At 45.6% G+C, this 24,557-nt stretch overlaps 2 protein-coding genes across 3 annotated transcripts in view; both read right to left on the reverse strand.

The window, feature by feature from the left end:
• LOC146010153 (uncharacterized) overlaps positions 1–8,475 on the reverse strand; it is a 360,112-nt gene extending 351,637 nt beyond the window's left edge. The window contains exons 1-2 of one of the 2 annotated variants that reach the window (XM_083151111.1): positions 8,333–8,475; positions 1,631–1,730 (exon numbers count right to left, since the gene is read on the reverse strand). In XM_083151111.1, the coding sequence (XP_083007237.1) occupies positions 1,631–1,679 (49 nt within the window). In that variant the 5' untranslated portion in view covers positions 1,680–1,730; positions 8,333–8,475. Of the gene's footprint in view, positions 1–1,630; positions 1,731–8,202; positions 8,303–8,332 lie in introns of those variants that run through there. The other variant, XM_083151112.1, reaches the window with a different exon arrangement.
• Positions 1–24,557, reverse strand: part of LOC146007377 (uncharacterized) — a gene marked incomplete at its 3' end in the record, with an annotated part of 46,566 nt that overhangs the window by 12,848 nt on the left and 9,161 nt on the right. The gene's annotated exons all lie outside the window — the stretch shown is intronic.

Genomic DNA, 24,557 nt, shown 5'->3' on the forward strand with positions numbered 1-24,557 from the left:
TTGGATCAATCAGACAAGAGAGACTGAACAAAGCTTTCTGACGGTCGGAGAATATCTGGACTGATTGCGCCTTAAAAGTTTGGAAAATCCATTCCTTGTATTTTCTCAATATTGGAATAGGGTCTGCCAGGTACTCTCAGGGCTGGGAGCGATACAGGTCAACTTAACCGATAGTAATCTGGTAATGGGGATATGGGAGGGGGTGGGAATGACTGGTGAGTTGAGACTTCTCTTGCTACAGCTCACATCTATTGCCAAAGTAGTTATTGCCCGCTATTGGATGGCAAAAAATGGGCCGCCATTCAATGAATGGCTCAATCTGGTGAATATGACATTTGAACATGAGAAATTTCATTACGCTTCTACAGGGCGCAGTACAAAATTCTTCTCGATTTGGCACCCCTGGTATAGTTCTACCTACTACCAGTTCAAGGGATAGATTGGGGTAAATGAATGTTGGCGAGTTTCCTAATGCCCTAAATGTTCCTTCTTCGGATATATGTGCTAAGGTTTCACGTTCCTTATTGCTCACTAGTAATCTCTCAAACATATTACGCTTTGAATATTTTTGAATGGACTCACTCAAATGAAATACTAATGATCACACTCACATTTAAATGTATGGACTAATAGGATTAATCGGGTTAAGGTTTTTCTCTTGGATCTTTTCGACCCTCTCAATTTAGGACAGGTCGCACTAAATAGGTCCCAAACGGATTTCGGACCTTGACCACCGCGCACTTTAAATTATAACACAATTTCATCCTCTCAGGTACTTCCTTTTTTGTTCACACTAACCCTGGCCGATCTATAAGATATTTGATAGCCGGGTCGGAATTCTAGGTATAACTGCACATTGCACTTTTGGCACAATTGCACTTTTTTTTTTATATATTCGCCATTCTGCTGCACAGAAATCCCAATAGTCCCTCGGACTTGTGTCGTTTTTAATTCTCCTACTCTGCCACCTACCCTCACTATAATCCCTGTCCTCTCGAAACTTCATGGTAATTCTTTCAATTGCCCGCATTCTTCACCATAGCCCTAGTCTAAGCCCAACAGTTGGGCCATCGGGCAACTCAGCAACACTCATGTCGTTAGTGATCCGCCCCTAAAAATTTCTAGATATCCCTTCAATACTAGGGCCCGCCCTCAGTATTGGTATAGGTACATATTATCTGGTGTCCCCAGCCCTGTACCCGTCGCAACCATCTCTTCAGATTCGCTTCCTCTGTATAATGTATGTATATTGACTGCCGTGTCTTGTATTGTATTGTATTGTTTTGTTGTATTTTTTAAGTATGTCGAGAAATGAAAAATAAAGACTCAATTAAAAAAAAAAAAAAAAAAACAGTACAAATGGCCCTTGGAAGAAAAAAGGTTCCCCACCCCTGGTATAGGGGAATCATTATACTACATATTAGTAGCTAGTTAATTAGAACTCGTAAAAGATACCGTCCAATTCTACTAAATGAACCATCATTGTCATCATTGATAAGTGTGCCATTGCTTCTGTGCTATAGGAGAGGCAGGAACATGAGGGATATGGTAATGTACACAGACATCTCTAGGTTGTGCAGACCCGAGGGATCACCAGGTGTGTGTATATGTGTATGTGATTATAACTCACCTGTGCTGGTGTCTGTAGGGATTTCCTCCTCCTTACACTGCTGATCCATCTCTTCTTCCCCCTCTATATCCTCTACTGTAATATCACACAGATCTTCCCCCTAATTAAATAAATCCCACATCTTACTATTACTTTATTTTTGAATAAAGTATTTTTATTTCACAGATCGTAAGTACAGAGCAGATCATCATCTCAAATTGTGTACATGTACAAAAGTCAACCAATATCCAGCCGTGTTTGATGAAATACACAGTGCAAGGACATATAATGCTGTTGTGTTGCATGTACATGTAAAATAAAATAACGTTCTATTTATTAAAGATTAGTGGTGTCCACGCTCTGTTCAAACTGGGTATCAATATTTCAATTTTCTAATTAAAACTTGGAATACAAAAGAGAAAGAAAGGAAAGGAAAGAAAAAGAGAGTAAGAATGTTGGTCATGCGTTGAATGTGCATAGGAATGGTTCCATCCCGTATAGGGTGACATATTCCTAGTATTGCATACAGTGAACAGTGATTGTAAGTTCATTGTGGCTCTCAACACTCGTGATTGACATCATCGCCCAGGATGACAGAATCAGGGGTGTGAGGAGTGTGGAGACTCCAACCGCCTATTCCAAATCTTTTCCAATTTAGGTAAGGTACCTCGCGACATACAGACATATCTTTCATGCAGTACAGTGGTATTGACCAGAGCCCTCCATTCTACCAGTGTAGGGCCCGAGCTAGCCACCCAATATCTAGCTATTACAACTAATCGATTGGACAGCAACCCAAAATGAATTGACCAGGGGGCAGTCCCAGAGTAAATGCCACAGGCGGCCCTGTGGGAAACGACACCTTGGGCAGTCCGGGGAGGCTCGTCCACCGAACTTAACCGAGGTGCACGGTATGTTCTATGTAGAATGAATAACTGGACTTGCTGGAATCTTGCGGAAACCGTGGTGTGTCGGGGCAACGCCAGTGCCTCCTCCCGTTCCTCCTCTTCAAAACTACCAACATCAGCCTCCCACTTGGTTTTTAGAGCGGATAGTGAGTCCTTATGTAAGTAAGATAACATAAATGAGTAGGCTAGAGAGATGGTTTTATCCTGCCCCAGATTAGTCAGAATTATTTGGGCTGGGGAGGATAACAGCACAGGGGGGCCATTGTTAAACTGGGTGTTTAGAGCGTGCCGCAACTGCAAATACCTGAAGAAATACACCTGGGGCAACCTATATTCCTCCATTAGCTGCTGAAAAGATTATTTTATGGAATGCCAGAGGGGAGCCTCAGGGTCCACAGCTGTGTATCCCATTTTACTCACAATAAAACTCTTATTTCTTTATTACAGTGTATATAAAACCATTTGGCAAGTACAGTATCACATACATTCTATATTCTGAATGGGCTATGTATGTATGTATACCAAACCAGATGCCCCATAAACGGGCTAATCCAAAGCCAAGTATATAACACAGTATAACAGAATGGCCCTTATTCTGATCGGTGCGGCCGGAGCCGATTATGCGGCCAGGACCGTGCGTGCGAAACCCCGCCTTCCATACGGATCGCCAACTCCGTCCGTATGCGGTAAGAAGCTGTCCGAACGGACCGCACGTGTATTTTTCACGGAATACGCCTCCTCCATCTAAGGGAACCTCCCCCATCATTCGATGGTCGCAGACCATCGAATGCAGGACCGAGTGCTCCACCAGCACCCGCAACGGATTCAGTATAGAATCCCGGCGGTCGGGATCCCGGCGTTCAGAATCCCGACGCCGGAATCCCAACAGCCGAAATGCCGACAAGGGGGGGGACGTGGATCGCCCCCCCTTGCGGGCTCGCTGCGCTCGCCACGCAGCGGGCCCGGTGCCTCGCTACGCTCGGCACACTAATTTATTCTCCCTCCAGGGGTGTCGTGGACACCCCAGGAGGGAGAATGTGTCGGCATTTCGGCGGTCGGGATTCCGGCGTCGGGATTCTGAACGCCGGGATTTTAACTGCATCCCCCCGCAACCTCAGACCACACGGACATTTTTCCATGCAAAAGCAGGGATCTGGGCGGGCAGCTGACATCCGGCGATGTCATATATCCGCCCCCTACACGTGCGTCACGGCCGCATTACCATACGTACGCCCAACATTTTCATGGGAACGCCCATGAAACGCGGGGCGTATGCATATGGTAATGAGCCCAAATAGCCCTTCACGCCCCTCTCCACCCCCTGTTCGGAGTGTTCACATACCATGCGGGATTTGGCCGTACGCCCCGCTCGCACATGCGCAGAGACGCCTCTGCACATGCGCAGACACCAAACATCGGCGGCCCGAACGCACGCGGATATATCCGCACCGATCAGAATAAGGGCCAATGTGCTGTAAAGAAAGGAAATTTGTGATAATAAAGATATCAAATCATTCTCTGTCTGCTGTTATTTCTATTACTTAGCCCCTGTTAGGGGGTTCAATTTCCCAGAATTAGGGATGGTTATGCCCAGAAGAGTCCCTACTATCTATCCAACGCAAATGATGGGCAGTTTATATCCGCCATTAGAAGGGGGGGGGGGGTTATGCTGTTATAAGATACAGGGTATCTCCCCTCTAAGTGGAGACTATGTATAGTCACCGGGGTGTATTATAATGTAACGTATGCATTGTGTGTATTGGTATATACTATATATACAATTACAGACATCCCTTTAGATGCTCACATGTAATATAGCATAAAAGATCAGCAGTGTTACCCAGAGCTGCTTGGTGTAGTTATACTTTGATACACATGTAGCCATTTCTTATTCACCAGATACAAGTCATTTCCAGATAGTTACTTGTTATATAATGTCATTCCACAGTGTATCTGTGTAAGAGATTATGTGCCGTATTACTGTGTACTATCGGTAAGTCAGTGTATCTGTGTAAGAGATGATGTGCCGTATTACTGTGTACTATCTGTAAGTCAGTGTATCTGTGTAAGAGATGATGTGCCGTATTACTTTGTACTATCTGTAAGTCAGTGTACCTGTGTAAGAGATGATGTGCCGTATTACTGCGTACCATCTGTAAGTCGGTGTATCTGTGTAAGAGATGATGTGCCATATTACTGTATACTATCTGTATGTCAGTGTACCTGTGTAAGAGATGATGTGCCGTATTAATGTGTACTATCTGTAAGTCGGTGTATCTGTGTAAGAGATGATGTGCCGTATTACTGCGTACCATCTGTAAGTCGGTGTATCTGTGTAAGATGATGTGCCGTATTTCTGCGTACCATCTGTAAGTCGGTGTATCTGCGTAAGAGATGATGTGCCGCATTACTGCGTACTATCTCTAAGTCAGGGTATCTGTGTAAAAGATGATGTGCCGTAGGTATCTGTGTAAGAGATGATGTGCCGTATTACTGCGTACCATCTGTAAGTCAGGGTATCTGTGTAAGAGATGATGTGCCGTATTACTGCGTACTATCTGTAAGTCAGTGTCTCTGTGTAAGAGATGATGTGCCGTATTACTGTGTACTATCTGTAAGTCAGTGTATCTGTGTAAGAGATGATGTGCCGTATTACTGCGTACCATCTGTAAGTCGGTGTATCTGTGTAAGAGATGATGTGCCGTATTACTGTGTACTATCTGTAAGTCGGTGTATCTGTGTAAGATATGATGTGCCGTATTACTGCGTACTATCTGTAAGTCAGTTTATCTGTGTAAGAGATGATGTGCCGTATTACTGTGTACTATCTGTAAGTCGGTGTATCTGTGTAAGAGATAATGTGCCGTATTACTGCGTGCTATCTGTAAGTCGTGTATCTGTATAAGAGATGATGTGCCGTATTACTGCGTACTATCTGTAAGTCAGTGTATTGTACACTTATTATGCTGCTGTTATAGTCTATGTGAGCGATATTACCCTATGCACATAAGGGCTAATTCAGACCTGATCACACAACCACCAATTTGCATTCGGCTGATTATCGATGAACTGCGCATGAGTACGTTCGCAAGGCGATTGACAGGAAGTAGACATTGAGGGTTGAAACTAAGGGAGTGCTAAGAAAACCGCATGGGTGCGTGGAAATACGCTAGGTGTACCTGAGAGTGTTAGGGGAGGGTGTGTGACGTCAGCACCAGGCCGGATATGCCTGTATTAGGGGAGGGTGTGTGACGTCAGCACCAGGCCGGATATGCCTGTATTAGGGGAGGGTGTGTGACGTCAGCACCAGGCCGGGTTTGCCTGTATTAGGGGAGGGGTGTGTGACGTCAGCACCAGGCCGGATACGCCTGTATTAGGGGAGGGTGTGTGACGTCAGCACCAGGCCGGATACGCCTGTATTAGGGGAGGGTGGCTGACGTCAGCGCCAGGCCGGATACGCCTGTATTAGGGGAGGGTGTGTGACGTCAGCACCAGGCCGGATACGCCTGTATTAGGGTAGGGTGTGTGATGTCAGCACCAGGCCGGATACGCCTGTATTACGGTTGGGTGGGTGATGTCAGCACCAGGCCGGATACGCCTGTATTAGGGGAGGGTGTGTGACGTCAGCACCAGGCTGGATATGCCTGTATTAGGGGAGGGTGTGTGACGTCAGCACCAGGCCGGGTTTGCCTGTATTAGGGGAGGGTGTGTGAGGTCAGCACCAGGCCGGATATGCCTGTATTAGGGGAGGGTGTGTGCCGTCAGCACCAGGCCGGATACGCCTGTATTACGGGAGGGTGGGTGATGTCAGCACCAGGCCGGATATACCTGTATTAGGGGAGGGTGTGTGACGTCAGCACCAGGCCGGATACGCCTGTATTAGGGGAGGGTGTGTGACGTCAGCACCAGGCTGGATACGCCTGTATTAGGGGAGGGTGTGTAACATCAGCACCAGGGCGGATACGCTTGTATTACGGGAGGGTGGGTGATGTCAGCACCAGGCCGGATATGGCTGTATTAGGGGAGGGTGTGTGAGGTCGGCTCCAGGCCGGATACACCTGTATTAGGGGCAGGTGTATGACGTCAGCACCAGGCCGGATACGCCTGTATTAAGGGAGGGTGGCTGACATCAGCACCAGGCCGGATACGCCTGTATTAGGGGAGGGGGTGTGACGTCAGCACCGGGCCGGATATGCCTGTATTAGGGGAGGGTGTGTGATGTCAGCACCAGGCCGGATACGCCTGTATTAGGGGGAGGGTGTGTGACGTCAGCACCAGGCCGGATACGCCTGTATTAGTGGAGGGAGTGTGACGTCAGCACCAGGCCGGATACGCCTGTATTAGTGGAGGGTGTGTGACGTCAGCACCAGGCAGGATACGCCTGTATTAGGGGAGAATGTGTGACGTCAGCACCGGGCCGGATACGCCTGTATTAGGGGAGGGTGTGTGATGTCAGCACCAGGCCGGATACGCCTGTATTAGGGGGAGGGTGTGTGACGTCAGCACCAGGCCGGATACACCTGTATTAGGGGGAGGGTGTGTGACGTCAGCACCAGGCCGGATACGCCTGTATTAGGGGAGGGTGTGTGACGTCAGCACCAGGCCGGATACGCCTGTATTAGGGGAGGGTGTGTGACGTCAGCACCAGGCCGGATACGCCTGTATTAGGGGAGGGTGTGTGACGTCAGCACCAGGACGGATACGCCTGTATTAGGGGAGGGTGTGTGATGTCAGCACCAGGCCGGATACGCCTGTATTAGGGGAGGGTGTGTGATGTCAGCACCAGGCCGGATACGCCTGTATTAGTGGAGGGTGTGTGATGTCAGTACGAGACCGGATACGCCTGTATTAGGGGAGGGTGTGTGACGTCAGCACCAGGCCGGATACGCCTGTATTAGTGGAGGGTGTGTGACGTCAGCACCAGGCCGGATACGCCTGTATTAGGGGGAGGGTGTGTGACGTCAGCGCCATGCCGGATACGCCTGTATTAGGGGAGGGTGTGTGATGTCAGCACCAGGCCGGATACGCCTGTATTAGTGGAGGGTGTGTGACGTCAGCGAGCACATTTATGCGCAAGGTGGGATATCACTAGTGGGGCAGCGTCTTAGCTGAACTGTGGCCACTGCAAATTTGTGGCCCTACGATCAGATTTGAATCAGCCCCATAGTTACAATGTGCTGCAATATATAGTAATTAGGCTTCTCATAGATTAGCTGTAATGCTGTACTTAGTATTATCCCCAAGTGTTACACAGACTGAGGATAATGGTATGACAGCAGCACCTGCCTATCTCAGGCTTACTGATAGTAAATGTCACACTTAGGGTGAGATGTACTAAGCCTTAAAAAGTGATAAAATGGAGAGTGAAAAGCCACCAACCAATCAGCTTCTACCTATCATTTTTCAAACACAGCCTGTAGTAAAGCATGTTAGGAGCTGATTGGCTGGTGGTTTATCACTTTTGAAGCTTAGTACAACTGGCCCAATGCGCCTTATGTGGAATTGCTGCACACAAATACACGTACGGCGGTGTCACATATACAGAGGGGGATTTCCCTGTACACGGCTACAGCTTGTTCAGCCCACGGACTCCTAGCAATCAGGATCTCTCTATTACGGAGCAGCACATACACTGTATACAGCCATATGTACACTACTGTGGGTATATCCCTCTTATATTCTCACACTGGTGTAGTACACATATCACCAATTGTACGCGCCGTCTCCTCAGCAGCTCCCGGGCGTCACATAGACACTGACTGTGTATGTCACCCGCTCCTACTCATCTCTGACCCCTGTCTATGGGCACACTTACCTGCCGATAGCCGCCACCTGCTCTCACCCGGACACAAGAGCAGGTTACACACGCTGCACTTCCGGGTAATGGACCCTTCCATACGGGCGCATTGCAAGCTCCTATCCGTATCTGCGTTGCACTCAGCTTCTGGGCTCTGAGCCCCACTGTACTTCCGGGCTCTACTTTCCACCTTCTTCCTGGTTATGCGGTCCACTTTACTTCCGTATTGTGCGTTCCACCGCACTCTGCCCTCGGGCCCAGGAATGTGACCATTGTCCATAACTAAACAATTTGTGGGTTGCGAAGAAGGCAGCAGGGAGGACCCAGTGTTGTGTCCGACAGCGTCTTGTGATAACATCCAGTATTATTGTTACATTATAATTTAATGTGGTGCTCTGTGATTATAATGCAGGTGGAGCAGACTGGTGTATTATATAATATATGTAGATCAGACACAGTTCCCCACTTCTGGGCTCCAAAGTAATGTAATGTCATTTTTGGTAACGTATGGTAATGTATAATAATGCAGGGTTGCAGTCACTTGTGTTAATAAGGATGTGTATCATGTGGTCAACTGTCCAATCTGACCCAAAAAGGTCAACACAAGCAAAAGATCAACATGTAAAAAGTTGACACATTAAAAGGGCGGAATAAGTTTTTTTTTATTTTTTTGTGTGTCAATGTTGACACTAGCACACGTGACGCCCCCTTAGTGTAACACTTCCCTCCCCATCCTTCTGGTCATGTGACTCCGCACTTTACTGTTTACAATCTCAGTCCTCAGTAGCTATTTGAAAGGCGATGAAACTGGGGCGACCGCACCAACAAATGATTAGTGATGTGAAGTGAACTGTGTGAGTATTTTTATTAAAGCACGTGGTAGATATGCCAATACACAGCGGCAGATGGTGATAAGACAATACAGGAGTCGGGTGCACCCAATGAAAGCACACTGGTAAGTAGTAACAGTCCTCAATGGCACAGGGAGTCAGTATGAATGAGTATCGATTGTAAACTCTCACCGATGGTGCAGTGTTAGAACAGGGATGAAGTCCCAAGGATGCAGACAGAAGACAGCCTTAAGACTCAGAGAAGGTGGCCTAGACGCTATTGACCCGATGGTGCAATGATGGGTAACTGATGAGCAGGATCGTTGGGGAGACACTGATGGTTAGCATGATTGATGGCAGAACATAGAGGGAAGCAGGATCGATGTTGGACCATCGATGGAGCCAGGGGGTATTGCAAGCTGGAATGTTCCTGGTCTGTAATAGGAGCGATATCCTCAGTAGCTGAGCCAACTGGATGCTTCTAGGAGGAGACAACCATAGCACTGGTTTGGGAGTTTATTCCCAGGATCCTTATAGTAACCAGTGTGCGATGACTGGCTGAGACAGTCAGCTGGAGCACAGGTCACAGAGAATTGACTGTGGAGGCCTCAAGTGATCATACCAAACATGGCGGCACATGGGTACATAGGGATACACAGATATACCTGCGGCTTGTGATAATGGCGTCGGTGTGGGAGCTTTTTCTGCCGCAGCATCAGCGGTGTCGGGGTGATATCTACAAATACTGCAGAAGCGTGGTGCTGCATTTAGAATGCACAAAATCGCATTGCATCTCATAGGCCATTATAGTGCCATGCGATGCATTCACTGCTCTGTTGGCCCTAGGGGATTGCATTGCATTGTATCTCCCGCACAATCGCATGCGATTTTATAGAGTGCAATGCCATGCCATTAGCTATACACTTGTATGACATACAATGAGGTTTCACTGACCCCCCACTATCCTCTTCGAAGCGTGGCGAGCGCAGCGGAACGCATCCTCCAGACCTTTTCATACCCCCACTATCCACGTAGGCGTGGAGTTGATTTTATATAGTGTGGCGAGCACAGTGAGCCACCGAGCCCGAAGCGCGGCGAGCACAGCGGAATACATGTAAAGTAATCCGCGTCCGCTCGCCACATTATATAAAATCAACTCCACGCCGACGTTGATAGTGGGGGTATGAAAAGGTCTGGAGGATGCGTTCCGCTGCGCTCGCCACGGTTTGGGATGGCGTTTATAGTGGGGGGGGGGGGGGTCAGTGAAACCTCATTGTATGTCATACAAGTGTATAGCTAATGGTATGGCATCGCACCCGGTACTTATGTAATATCTAGGCTCCCGTTTTTCTTATGAGACCGCGTCCGCTCGCCACGCTTCGGGCACAGTGGCTCGCTGCGCTCGCCACACTATATAAAATCAACTCCATGCGTAGTTGGATAGTAGGGGTATGGAAAAATGGGGTGCATTTAACATGGGAGCCCAGATAATACATAAGTACCTCGCACCCTATAAAATCTCATGCAATTTTTTGGGAGATGCAATGCAATCCCCTAGGACCAACAGAGCAGTGAATAAATTACATAAAAAATTAGCATCGCATGGCACTATAATGGCCCATGAGATGCAATGCCATGCGATTTTGCTACGGATAATAGCCCTGTACGCTTACATCATTACTGAGCGCCCTGCTAGGAAACGAGTACCGATTTATCACTCAGAGACCCAGTGTGAGTTGGGGTACGCCCTCCTTTCTTGCATCTGTAAATAGATCTGTTCTTTTTGTTGGTGAGTGAGGCACGCTGCAAGCTCCAGCTAAACCTCCTCTAAGACATATAACTCATTGTGGATAATTGTACACATTATAGATATGTTTTTTCCTTGTAACTGGACACACATATGATTGAGACCACGTTGGGACACCCTTGGATCCCTAATAAAGAAACCTTTATATGTTGAAAATCACAGCCATCACCGTGAGTGGGGGTACGCCTATTATCTAAAAGAAACCTTTATATATTTATCACTCTTGTTAAGTGGGTAAATGAGGTACGTTGGCAAAAATACAACCTTTGTCCCAGCTCTTCACATACTTAGCACACAACTTTTCCAGCACTGTTCTACACATGAATTGTTTCTTTCTCTTTTTTCCTGAACACGTGAGGTCACCTGTTTGCACTTTGAATATATGTGAGATCATCTCGTCTCACACCTCAGAGAGGAATACTTCAGAACCATTCCAAAGAAGCCATTATAAGTCTGACATCAATCTTTCCAACATGAGTCTTTGTACGCTCCATTGAAATATCCTACCCCACTTCCAAATAATTGTTTCATATTTTGAAAAAAAGATATTACACAACAGATTTAATTTATTTTTGTTTATCACCAATTTATATTTGGTGAATACCACCTGAGATCTTCCATCACGACTGAACATCACCAGATCTTGGGAGAAGTTATACTTCACAGAAAGGACACTATCTCAAAGTTACCAGTATCCATTGCTCCTTTTTGTCTATGTTCCAATTTTTTGTCTAGCGAAAGTACCTCCTGCGTCCGTTGAATATTGCCGAGTAGAACCTCTCTGGAAGATGCTTTTAGCAAAAGGTCATCCAGTTAATGGGGCCCATACACCTGCGATAAATTGTGACAATCCTCCGTTCTGGAGATGATTGTCACAATTAATCATTAATGTGTGGGCTCCCCCTTCTGGCAATCCAGCTGTGGTGCTCCTGTCCCCATGGGCGGCTGTGGCAGGAGGGGCTCCTTCTCTGGGGTGGGCAGCAGAGATTCACCTTCCCCGGCTGCTGTGCTCCTGTCCCCTTTTGAGGCTACGGCTGCTGGGACTCTTTCTCCATCGCAGGGGGTGGGTGGCTGAGATCTGCCTCCCCCCCTTGCAGCTACGGCTGGAGGGGCTCCTTCTCCATGGCAGGGGTTGGGCAGCTGAGATCCGCCTCCCTCCCCCACTGAAGTGCTTCTGTCCCCCTTCGCGGTTGCTGTTGGAGGGCTCCCACTGCATGCCGGGGGTGGGCGGTGAGGATCTGCCTTCCCCCGGCTACTGTGCTCCGTCCTGTCCTCCTTTGTTGCTGCGGCTGGCAATGCTCCCTCTGCGCGGCGGGTTAGGCAGGGAAGATCTGCCTTCCTCTGTTTGCTGTGCCCCTGTCAACCCGTCACGGCTGCTTCTCTATGGCAGGAGTGGGCTACGGAGATCCGCCTTCCCCTGGCTGCTGTGCTTCTGGTACTTGTTTATTTTCACGGCGGCAGAAATATCAGCAATATCGCATCCAATTTAATGCAATTTTTTACCCTACTATCCACTACATATGGAGTTGAATTTATATGGTGTGGCAGTGAGCAGTGAGCGCAGCGAGCCCGAAACGCGGCGAGCGTAGCAAGCCCCGCGAGGGGATGCAGATTACTTTACATGTATTCCGTGGTGGGCGCCGCAATCCCCGCAAGGGGACACTGAATACATGTAAAGTAATCCGCGGGGCTTGCCATGCTTCGGGCTTGGGCCCTTATTCTGATCGGTGCGGTAATATCCGCGTGCATTCGTGCCGCCGCTGTTTTGTGTCTGCGCATGTGCAGAGGCGTCTCTGCGCATGTGCGAGCGGGGCGTACGGCCAAATCCCGCATGAAATGTGAAGACTCCGAACAGGGGGTGGAGAGGGGCGTGAAGGGCTATTTGGGCTCATTACCATATGCATACGCCCCGCGTTTCATGGGCGTTCCCATGCAAACGCTGGGCGTACGTATGGTAATGCGGCCGTGACGCACGTGTAGAGGGCGGACATATGACATCGCCGGATGTCAGCTGCTTGCCCAGATCCCTGCTTTTGCACGGAAAAATGTCTGTGTGGTCTGAGGTTGCGGGAGCTGGTGGACCACTCGGTCCTGCATTCGATGGTCTGCGACCATCGAATGATGGGGGAGGTTCCCTGAGATGGAGGAGGCGTATTCCGTGAAAAATACACGTGCGGTCCGTTCGGACAGCTTCTTACCGCGTACGGACGGAGTTGGCGATCCGTATGGAAGGCGGAGTTTCGCACGCACGGTCCTGGCCGCATATTCGGATCCGGACGCACCGATCAGAATAAGGGCCTTGGTGACACGCTGCGCTTACCACAATATATAGAATCAACTCCATGCGTAGTGGATAGTGGGGTAATGAACAGGTCAAAAATCGCATCAAATCGTGAAATTAAACAAGTACCTGCTTCTGTGCCCGCCCCCCCCTACGCGGGTGTGGCTTGAGGGTCTCCCTCTCCATGGCGGGGGGGATGGGTAGCTGAGATCCGCCATTATTTGAGGCAGCGCAACTGAAAAAAATTAAATGTATATTTAAAAACAATAGCCTATCCAATAGGGGCTCGTCTGCATCAATACCCCACCCCCTTGAGCAGGCTATATAAGCCAGCACGAGACAGGGGGCAGGCACTCAGTCAGACGGCACAGGAGGAGCTAGGAAGAGCTCTGAAGACTCCGAAGTCCTGGGTGAAGCACACAGAAGATGATGTTGGAGGAAGCCCTGAGGAGATGGCGGCCATGCAAAAGAGCTACGATCTGTGGTGGGTTTTGCTGGGGCAGGACAACCCTGCCCTGGTAGGTTTGTCCTGCCCCAGCAAATCCCACCACTCAAGGGGATAAAGGCCGCTGCCCCCAGGTGAAGGTCCAAGAGATACAAGAAAAAGGATGGTAGACTGCGCTCATTGATGACAGAGTGAGGAATTAAAAATAGTAGTATTTTAATTATACAATTAGCATGCTATAATAAACACATAAAATACAGTGTACACAATAATAAAAAAAGGGGAAGGGGAAGGGCTGGAAGATTGAAAAAAGCTGCATCCACTGTAAGTGTGATATCACCTTGTTTTAGAGTCCACAGTCAAATGGATAACCGATGGGATGGATAAATAAATCGGAGCCTGGCCGCAGCGGTACTCAAATGAAGCTTTCTCCCGATTGTAGTAGGGGGTAGCGACCCTCCCGACTTGGGATGAGAAATGATGGTATGGATGTCCGCTGTAAGACTCTGGGTGGGTATTAGATAGGCGGCTTGCCTTCAAGAGGTGAGTGCCTCACTCCAGGTCGATGGGGCCGATGGTGATAGGCAGATGTGGATCTCCAAAACGATTTTCAGTGGAAAAGGTGATGGTGGAAGGCAGCGTTTTGTGGTGGGCAGTTAGGAGCCTGGGCCAACGCGTTTCACTGCACAGAGCAGCTTTTTCAAGGTGGTTTGAAACAGGCTGGGGAGGGGGTATATATACCTGAGGTACTCAGGTGAATCATGTGCACCTGTGTGCAGAGCAATCAGTTTTGCATATCATAAAAACAATTGAGAGACTACCTCACAAAGAGCAGGAGACATAATTAGAAAGATATGTAGTACACAAGATCAAAAACGAGCGTTATTTCATATAAAATAGACACAATTTAGATCACAGTACCTCAGCCGGAGTTCCAGTACTTCCGGTCAGGTACTTCCTGTTGATGGAACGCATGTGGAACGCATAGCGCTGACAATACAGCGCTATGCGGATGTTATAAGGAGTATATTGCAGAGTGTAAATAGTAAAACACTAGTCTCCAGTGGCACATATAATAAGGAAAATGCGCTGACAATAGGCGCATACAGTAAGGAAATGCGCTGATATGGGGAAACTGGTAAACAAATGGAGTGCAACCCGCAATAGGTTCCCCAATACAGGGAAAAACGGAGCCAGTTTTATATAGCCCTTGTAATATTAGTGAGTGGGGAAGCTAATGCACTTCTAATCTTATACATGCGGACCATCTAAAACAGGGACATAACCCATAATATAAATACAGTGCATCAATTATGCATTCAAGAGTATGAACTTTAATAAGAAAGGCAGTGTTAATTTGTGAAAAGATATAAAGCAATAATTCTAATAAGCCCAAAAAGGTAAACCAGTTGAGGCAAATAAATTTTTACATACAATTTAAGAGAAATAGTTTTATGAAGAAATTATATGATAATATTAACAATAGATACTAAATGAAATAAAATAAAAAATAAAAATGAGTATATTATATAAATATGAGTAAACTGAGGTAAATACAGCGCACATGAACATTCGTGCTTAAATACATTAGAACCCAGGAGAGAGAGAGAGGAAGATTCATAAATCATAGTAATGAAGCACATTACATAATGGGTACTATATAGTTAGTTTTAGACATTCAATTAACTATTTATTCATATACGGTACTATTGATAATAAAGATAGGGATATTTAGAGGAGGGGATATTGTAATGGTACAGATATGGAGGGGGCACGCAGGGAACAAAGCAAGGGGTTATCACGTTTTTTTATATATAGTTTTTAATTTTTAAATAATGATACAAAGGGCATTAACAATATCAATGTAAAAAGGACCAAGCGAGGGCTAAGTGCTTAGAATGGATGTTACAATACAGCGTTCAGCTCCACTGCCTCATTGAGGCCCTCTGGATGAATTGTATGGAGCTGAAACATCCAAAACACCTCTTGCCTACTGAGCCTTTTGAATCGGTCCCCGCCTCAATGTGTCTTAGGTATCGTCTCAAGGCCTATTATGCTGAGTCCCTTGGGGTCTCCTGAATAAGCTTCGGAGAAGTGTCTGGACACGCTATGTATGAGTATCTGTTTCTTGACGTTTCTCCGATGCTCAAGAAAACGTATTTTTAAGGGGCGGGTGGTACGGCCTACATACCCTAAGCCGCAGGGACACTGCAGGAGGTAAATTACATATTTTGTGTTGCAATTTATAAATGTGTCAATTTTATATGATTTCCCCTCTTTATTTATAACTTCAAAATTAGATTTTTTAGAGATATGGTTGCATGTAATGCACCTACTAGCTCCACATTTAAAAAAGCCATTTTGTTTATGTCCTAACCAGGTGGGAATTGGTAGGTCGGTAGGGTTATCTCTAGAGGGTTTTATGAAGCTGGGTGCTAACATATTCTTGAGTGAACGGTTCTTTTTGAACACGAAACGGGGTTTTTTTGGTAGTAAGTCTGTCAGTAGGGGGTCTTGTTTAAGTATGTTATAGTTTTTATCGATGATTTTACGGATCAAATTGGAGTGGGTGTTGAAAGTGGAAATAAACATAATTTGATTCTGGATGTGGTTAGGATTATCATCTTTTTGATTTTTGCTATTTTTATTTTGATATTTTAGGAGGTCCTCCCTCTTCATAGATCTTACTTCGGAGAGAGCTTGGTCAATGAGGGCTTTGGGATAGCCCCTCTGCAAAAAGGACATTTTCATGTCCTCTGCTTGGTGGCTGAAGGCGTCCATGTCAGAGCAGTTCCTATACAGCCTGATAAACTGCCCCTTAGGAATGCCCTTTTTCCAAGGGGGGTAATGGGCACTGCTGTAATGCAGATACACATTAGCCCCAACTTCCTTGGTAAAGTTAGAAGTGGTGATTTTGTCACCGTCTGCTTGGAGGGTCACATCCAGAAACGAAGTCCGCTTAGAATCAAGGTGGTGAGTGAAGGTTAAATTATATGGGTTGGAATTAAGGTGGTCAACAAAGGTGAGTGCCAAAGTGGGGGACCCATCCCAGATAATAAACAAATCATCAATATAACGGCCATAGAGGACCAGGTTCGCCCCGAATGGGCTGCCCCATATGAGATGTTGTTCCACCTCCCCCATATAGAGGTTGGCGTAGCTCGGAGCGAACCTAGTCCCCATGGCCGTCCCCATCACTTGTAAATAAAAAGTGTCTTGAAACAAAAAATAATTGTGCTCCAAAATATAACTAATTGAATCAGTGATAAAGCGTTGGTGTCTCTCCCCCAGGTCCCCATCAGACACAAGCCTTCTAGTTATGACTTCTCTACCGAGTTTGTGAGGGATGTTCGAGTATAAACTCGCAACATCAAGAGTGAGGAATGAGTATGAACTCTTCCATTCAATATTCTGGATTAATTGTAAAAAATGAATGGTGTCTTTGATGTGGGACCTGAGGGTAGAGACCCTAGGCTGCAGGAAAGAATCAACATAAAAGGAAAGGTTGGAGGAAAGTGAATTGATGCCAGAAATGATAGGACGACCCGGGGGTGTAGTGAGGGATTTGTGTATTTTGGGGAGGTGATAATAGATGGGAGTTAGAGGATGTTCGCAAAAGAGAAAGCGGAGTTCGTCTCTGGAGATGACCCCTTCGCTGAAGGCATTTTTAAGTAATTCAAAGAGTGCAGCACTGAACTCCTTGGTGGGGTCCTTATCAAGAACTGCATAGAAATTGACGTCATTGAGCTGCCTATTTGCCTCCATAATGTAATCCTTACGATCCTGGATGATGATGCCACCTCCTTTGTCGGCCTCTCTTATTATTAGTGTGGTGTCCTTCATAAGTTTTTTAAGGGCCTGATGTTCATTTCTTTTTAGATTAGATTTTTTTAATTCTATTTTGGAGTTAATATTTTGACACATGTTCTTAAAATCATCCAGGGTCGTTTTGTAAAATGATTCGACATTTGATCCTTTGGATTTTAGTGGGAAGAAATCGGATTTAAGTTTAAATTTATCCTTGCAAATGTCATAAGAGACACCAACGCTTTATCACTGATTCAATTAGTTATATTTTGGAGCACAATTATTTTTTGTTTCAAGACACTTTTTATTTACAGATGATGGGGACGGCCATGGGGACTAGGTTCGCTCCGAGCTACGCCAACCTCTATATGGGGGAGGTGGAACAACATCTCATATGGGGCAGCCCATTCGGGGCGAACCTGGTCCTCTATGGCCGTTATATTGATGATTTGTTTATTATCTGGGATGGGTCCCCCACTTTGGCACTCACCTTTGTTGACCACCTTAATTCCAACCCATATAATTTAACCTTCACTCACCACCTTGATTCTAAGCGGACTTCGTTTCTGGATGTGACCCTCCAAGCAGACGGTGACAAAATCACCACTTCTAACTTTACCAAGGAAGTTGGGGCTAATGCATATCTGCATTACAGCAGTGCCCATTACCCCCCTTGGAAAAAGGGCATTCCTAAGGGGCAGTTTATCAGGCTGTATAGGAACTGCTCTGACATGGACGCCCTCAGCCACCAAGCAGAGGACATGAAAATGTCCTTTTTGCAGAGGGGCTATCCCAAAGCCCTCATTGACCAAGCTCTCTCCGAAGTAAGATCTATGAAGAGGGAGGACCTCCTAAAATATCAAAATAAAAATAGCAAAAATCAAAAAGATGATAATCCTAACCACATCCAGAATCAAATTATGTTTATTTCCACTTTCAACACCCACTCCAATTTGATCCGTAAAATACTCGATAAAAACTATAACATACTTAAACAAGACCCCCTACTGACAGACTTACTACCAAAAAACCCCCGTTTCGTGTTCAAAAAGAACCGTTCACTCAAGAATATGTTAGCACCCAGCTTCATAAAACCCTCTAGAGATAACCCTACCGACCTACCAATTCCCACCTGGTTAGGACATAAACAAAATGGCTTTTTTAAATGTGGAGCTAGTAGGTGCATTACATGCAACCATATCTCTAAAAAATCTAATTTTGAAGTTATAAATAAAGAGGGGAAATCATATAAAATTGACACATTTATAAATTGCAACACAAAATATGTAATTTACCTCCTGCAGTGTCCCTGCGGCTTAGGGTATGTAGGCCGTACCACCCGCCCCTTAAAAATACGTTTTCTTGAGCATCGGAGAAACGTCAAGAAACAGATACTCATACATAGCGTGTCCAGACACTTCTCCGAAGCTCATTCAGGAGACCCCAAGGGACTCAGCATAATAGGCCTTGAGACGATACCTAAGACACATCGAGGCGGGGACCGATTCAAAAGGCTCAGTAGGCAAGAGGTGTTTTGGATGTTTCAGCTCCATACAATTCATCCAGAGGGCCTCAATGAGGCAGTGGAGCTGAACGCTGTATTGTAACATCCATTCTAAGCACTTAGCCCTCGCTTGGTCCTTTTTACATTGATATTGTTAATGCCCTTTGTATCATTATTTAAAAATTAAAAACTATATATAAAAAAACGTGATAACCCCTTGCTTTGTTCCCTGCGTGCCCCCTCCATATCTGTACCATTACAATATCCCCTCCTCTAAATATCCCTATCTTTATTATCAATAGTACCGTATATGAATAAATAGTTAATTGAATGTCTAAAACTAACTATATAGTACCCATTATGTAATGTGCTTCATTACTATGATTTATGAATCTTCCTCTCTCTCTCTCCTGGGTTCTAATGTATTTAAGCACGAATGTTCATGTGCGCTGTATTAACCTCAGTTTACTCATATTTATATAATATACTCATTTTTATTTTTTATTTTATTTCATTTAGTATCTATTGTTAATATTATCATATAATTTCTTCATAAAACTATTTCTCTTAAATTGTATGTAAAAATCCATTTGCCTCAACTGGTTTACCTTTTTGGGCTTATCAGAATTATTGCTTTATATCTTTTCACAAATTAACACTGCCTTTCTTATTAAAGTTCATACTCTTGAATGCATAATTGATGCACTGTATTTATATTATGGGTTATGTCCCTGTTTTAGATGGTCCGCATGTACAGTATAAGATTAGAAGTGCATTAGCTTCCCCACTCACTAATATTACAAGGGCTATATAAAACTGGCTCCGTTTTCCCCTGTATTGGGGAACCTATTGCGGGTTGCACTCCATTTGTTTACCAGTTTCCCCATATCAGCGCATTTCCTTACTGTATGCGCCTATTGTCAGCGCATTTTCCTTATTATATGTGCCACTGGAGACTAGTGTTTTACTATTTACACTCTGCAATATACTCCTTATAACAGGGGTGGCCACACTTTCGGACTTGGGGATCTACTGTAAATGTAAAAAATCTTTTGGGATCTACCATAGTAAACAATCATAATGCGATACATAAACAAACAAAACATTCATTTTAGGCTCTAATGAAAGGGTGTTTTACACATAAAATTATTGGCAATGTGAAGTTGTTGCATGAGGCTGCATGTCTTGTGTTAACTCCCTAAACGACGGTTCCAAGCTAGTTAGGCACATATGAAGGCAGTATTTTAAATGCTCATCAGTCATACGACTTCTATATCTTGATTTAATTATTTTCATTTGTGAAAAAGCAGATTCACAAAGGTAGGTTGACCCAAAAAATGCCGTCAAATGAAGAGCTACTGATCTCAAGCATGGATACAGTTCTGCACTGAGTAGTTTCCAAAAATTATTATCAGAAGCTCTTGCTTTCAAAGGGATATCAGATTGCAGTTTTAATATTTCTTCCTCTACATTTGATGTATTCAGATTGAACATAGAGGAGATATTACCAGAAATGTCAGCAATGTCAACATCAGCAAATGGAAATGACATGAAGGCTAGGATAGGTTCAAGCTGCTTAATGTCCTGAAATCGCCTCTCTAGTTCTTCCCAAAGATTTTGGATCTCAGCACAGAATGTATCATATGTGCTGCTGCTCTTGGGATTCTTGTCTATCATTTTCTCAAAACTGGGAAAATTCCTCAAAATTCCCTTTGAAAGCTGTGACTTTAAAAACTGCAATTTTGATTTAAAAGCATTTATTGAACTTATTAATTGGATAATATTTTTATCCTTGCCCTGAAGTTCAAGGTTAAATGCATTGCAGTGACTGGTTAAATCGGTTAGAAAAGCTAGCTGTAGCAACCATGATGAATCATGCAGCTGAGATGGTGTTTCTCCAAGTGATTCCAAGAACTCCGTTATTTCAGGCAACAAGGACTGGAATCGTTCTAAGAACTGCCCCCGACTAAGCCATCTTACATCATTATACAACAGCAGGTCTTCATATTCAGCCTCACTTTCCTCCAGTAGAGTACGGAAAAGTCGTCTTCGTAAACTCCTTGCCCGAACTTAGTTTACGATTTTCATTGCAATGTCCATAACATCATCCATGTTTAAAACTTTAGCACACAGTGCATTCTGATGTATAACACAATGGATTCTTGTAAAATCAGGAAAATCCTCATTTTTTTTACATAGTCCAAGAAACCCATTATTCTTGCCAACCATGGCTGGGGCTCCATCTGTGGCAATGCACACTAGTTTGCTAAGAGGAAGATTATTTTCCTTGGCAAAATTCAGAAAGCCTTGGTAAATGTCTTCACCTCTAGTTTTTCCCTTCATAGGGATGAGAGTTAAAAACTCCTCCATACTACTCATATCAGGAAAAACCATTCTTATAAACACAATTAATTGTGAAGTATCCACTATATCCGTGGATTCATCAAACTGCAAGGAAAAGTAACAACAGTTACTGATGTGTTTTCTCAATTGCCTCTGTAAGTCATTGCCAATTCCCTCTACTCGTCTCACTGTAGTTTGACGAGATAGTGGCATATCTCTAATTGCTTTCAAGATGTCATCTTTATTTTTAAATGTTTCAAATAAAACACTTCCAGCACTAAGGAAAGCTTCCTTCAACATTTCACTGTCCTGAAAAGGTTTCTTGTGTTTCACTAAAATATTTGTTATACGGAAAGATGCTTCAGCTGCAGCCTGGGACTGCACAATAGGTTTTGTGAATGTGAGCTGTTGTGCTCCTAAATGAGTTTTCAGGGATTTCACTTTAATCTTCCTTAGTTCACTGTTAGGCAGAAAGTCTTCATCATATTTTTGATGCAGACTTGAGTAATGTCTCTGTAAATTCCCCTTCTTCGCCAAAGCAACCTTAGCATGGCATATTAAACATATGCATTTGTCTTTAAACATTGTAAAAAAAAAATCATGTTCCCATTCTTCATGAAAATGGTACGTTTTAGAAACACTCATGCTCAGCAAGTATGCTAAAACACAAATTAAATATAAAAATGTATTTTAGAATGAACCCAACAGGGTACACCTGTGTTTTTAGAGAAATAAAAGCCAGCAGGACCAGAACGATTTTAGAGCATCCAGATCCCTGGATTTTTTAGATAATACTAGCCAGGAGGCTCAGAGAAATTAGGATGCACCCAGATCCCTGGATGGATTTTTCAGATAACGCCAGCTAACAGGCCCAGAATACTTAGGATGCACCCAGATCCCTGGATGGATTTTTCAGATAACGCCAGCTAGCAGGCCCAGAATACTTAGGACGCACCCAGATCCCTGGATGGATTTTTCAGATAATGCAAGCTAGCAGGCTCAGAATAATTGGGACGCACCCAGATCCCTGGATGGATTTTTCAGATAACGCCAGCTAACAGGCTCAGAATACTTAGGACGCACCCAGATCCCTGGATGGATTTTTCAGATAATGCCAGCTAACAGGCCCAGAATACTTAGGACGCACCCAGATCCCTGGATGGATTTTTCAGATAATGAAAGCGAACAGGCTCAGAATACTTAGGACGCACCCAGATCCCTGGATGGATTTTTCAGATAATGAAAGCGAACAGGCCCAGAATACTTAGGACGCACCCAGATCCCTGGATGGATTTTTCAGATAACGCCAGCTAACAGGCCCAGAATACTTAGGACGCACCCAGATCCCTGGATGGATTTTTCAGATAATGAAAGCGAACAGGCTCAGAATACTTAGGACGCACCCAGATCCCTGGATGGATTTTTCAGATAATGAAAGCGAACAGGCCTAGAATACTTAGGACGCACCCAGATCCCTGGATGGATTTTTCAGATAACGCCAGCTAACAGGCCCAGAATACTTAGGACGCACCCAGATCCCTGGATGGATTTTTCAGATAATGAAAGCGAACAGGCTCAGAATACTTAGGACGCACCCAGATCCCTGGATGGATTTTTCAGATAATGAAAGCGAACAGGCTCAGAATACTTAGGACACACCCAGATCCCTGGATGGATTTTTCAGATAATGAAAGCGAACAGGCTCAGAATACTTAGGACGCCCAGATTTTCTCACTATTTTAGATATATTCCTACACTGCACAGAGAGCTCACTTAACACGACTGCTGTGTGTCAGTGTTCACAGCAAATGGCGGGCAGTAAGGGTGACGGAGGTACAGTTGCTTCCTAGCCCAACCAATAGAATGTCTCCCTCCCTTACAGGCAGGCTGTGAACCAATCACAGCCCGTTTAGTGCAGAGTGGAACTGAATGGCCCCTCCCCATTTCCCCAGAACAAAGCTTTTACAGGGCAGGAGAGACCACAGCGTCTGATTGGTTCTTGTATCCCGACACTGTTAACCCCTCTCCTGCCAGTGCTGTCAAAGACACAGTTAACCCCTTTAATCCTAATCCTGTCGCCAACATAGCTGACCCCTCCACTATTAAAAGGTACTTTATTTTTTTGGGAGAGTAGGCAATTTTGGGTTGGGGCGCAGGTGTCCTTCCCCTGTTAGTGATGAGCTAAGCGCCGCTGAAGCACAGAAACCGCACATGTAGGAGGATCCATACTATAATAAATACACTGACACTGGCAGGATCGAGTGCCAAATCATCACAGAACTACTGAATACTATCTATTTTCACCTGTTCATGTTGGTGCTCGTCCTCCCGGTGAGTGTGACTGGTGCTCTCTGCTCTCACAGGCTCTCTGCAGCACGTACGGAGAGATGAAGCCGGCACAGGAGACACACTGCACCGGAGCTGAAGCGCAGGTGTCAGACCCCTTTTGGCTGTGTGTCCCCGGTGCAGTGTGTCTCCTGTGCCGGCCTCGTCCCTCTGTACGTTCAGCAAGCCGCAGCATCTGACACAGGGGTCTGACACCTGCGCTTCAGCTCCGATGCAGTGTGTCTCCTGTGCCGGCTTCATCTCTCCGTACGTGCAGCAAGCCGCAGCATCTGACACAGGGGTCTGACACCTGCGCTTCAGCTCCGGTGCAGTGTGTCAGACCCCTTTTGGCTGTGTGTCCCCGGTGCAGTGTGTCTCCTGTGCCTCGTCCCTCTGTATTTGCAGCAAGCCGCAGCATCTGACACAGGGGTCTGACACCTGCGCTTCAGCTCCGGTGCAGTGTGTCTCCTGTGCCAGCTTCATCTCTCCGTACGTGCTGCAGAGAGCCTGTGAGAGCAGAGAGCACCAGTCACACTCACCGGGAGGACGAGCACCAACATGAACAGGTTAAAATAGATAGTATTCAGTAGTTCTTTGATGATTTGGCACTCGATCCTGCCAGTGTCAGTGTATTTATTATAGTATGGATCCTCCTACATGACATGGGGAAGGACACCTGCGCTTCAGCCGCCCGACAGCTGCCTGCTCGGCATCGCGATCGACTGGGGACAGGCCTGCGGTCCACCAGTCGATCGCGATCGACGCTTTGGCCACCCCTGCCTTATAACATCCGCATAGCGCTGTATTGTCAGCGCTATGCGTTCCACATGCGTTCCATCAACAGGAAGTACCTGACCGGAAGTACTGGAACTCCGGCTGAGGTACTGTGATCTAAATTGTG

This window comes from Crinia signifera, chromosome 6 (assembly GCF_055691185.1).
Source record: "Crinia signifera chromosome 6, ASM5569118v1, whole genome shotgun sequence".
NCBI lineage: Eukaryota > Metazoa > Chordata > Amphibia > Anura > Myobatrachidae > Crinia > Crinia signifera.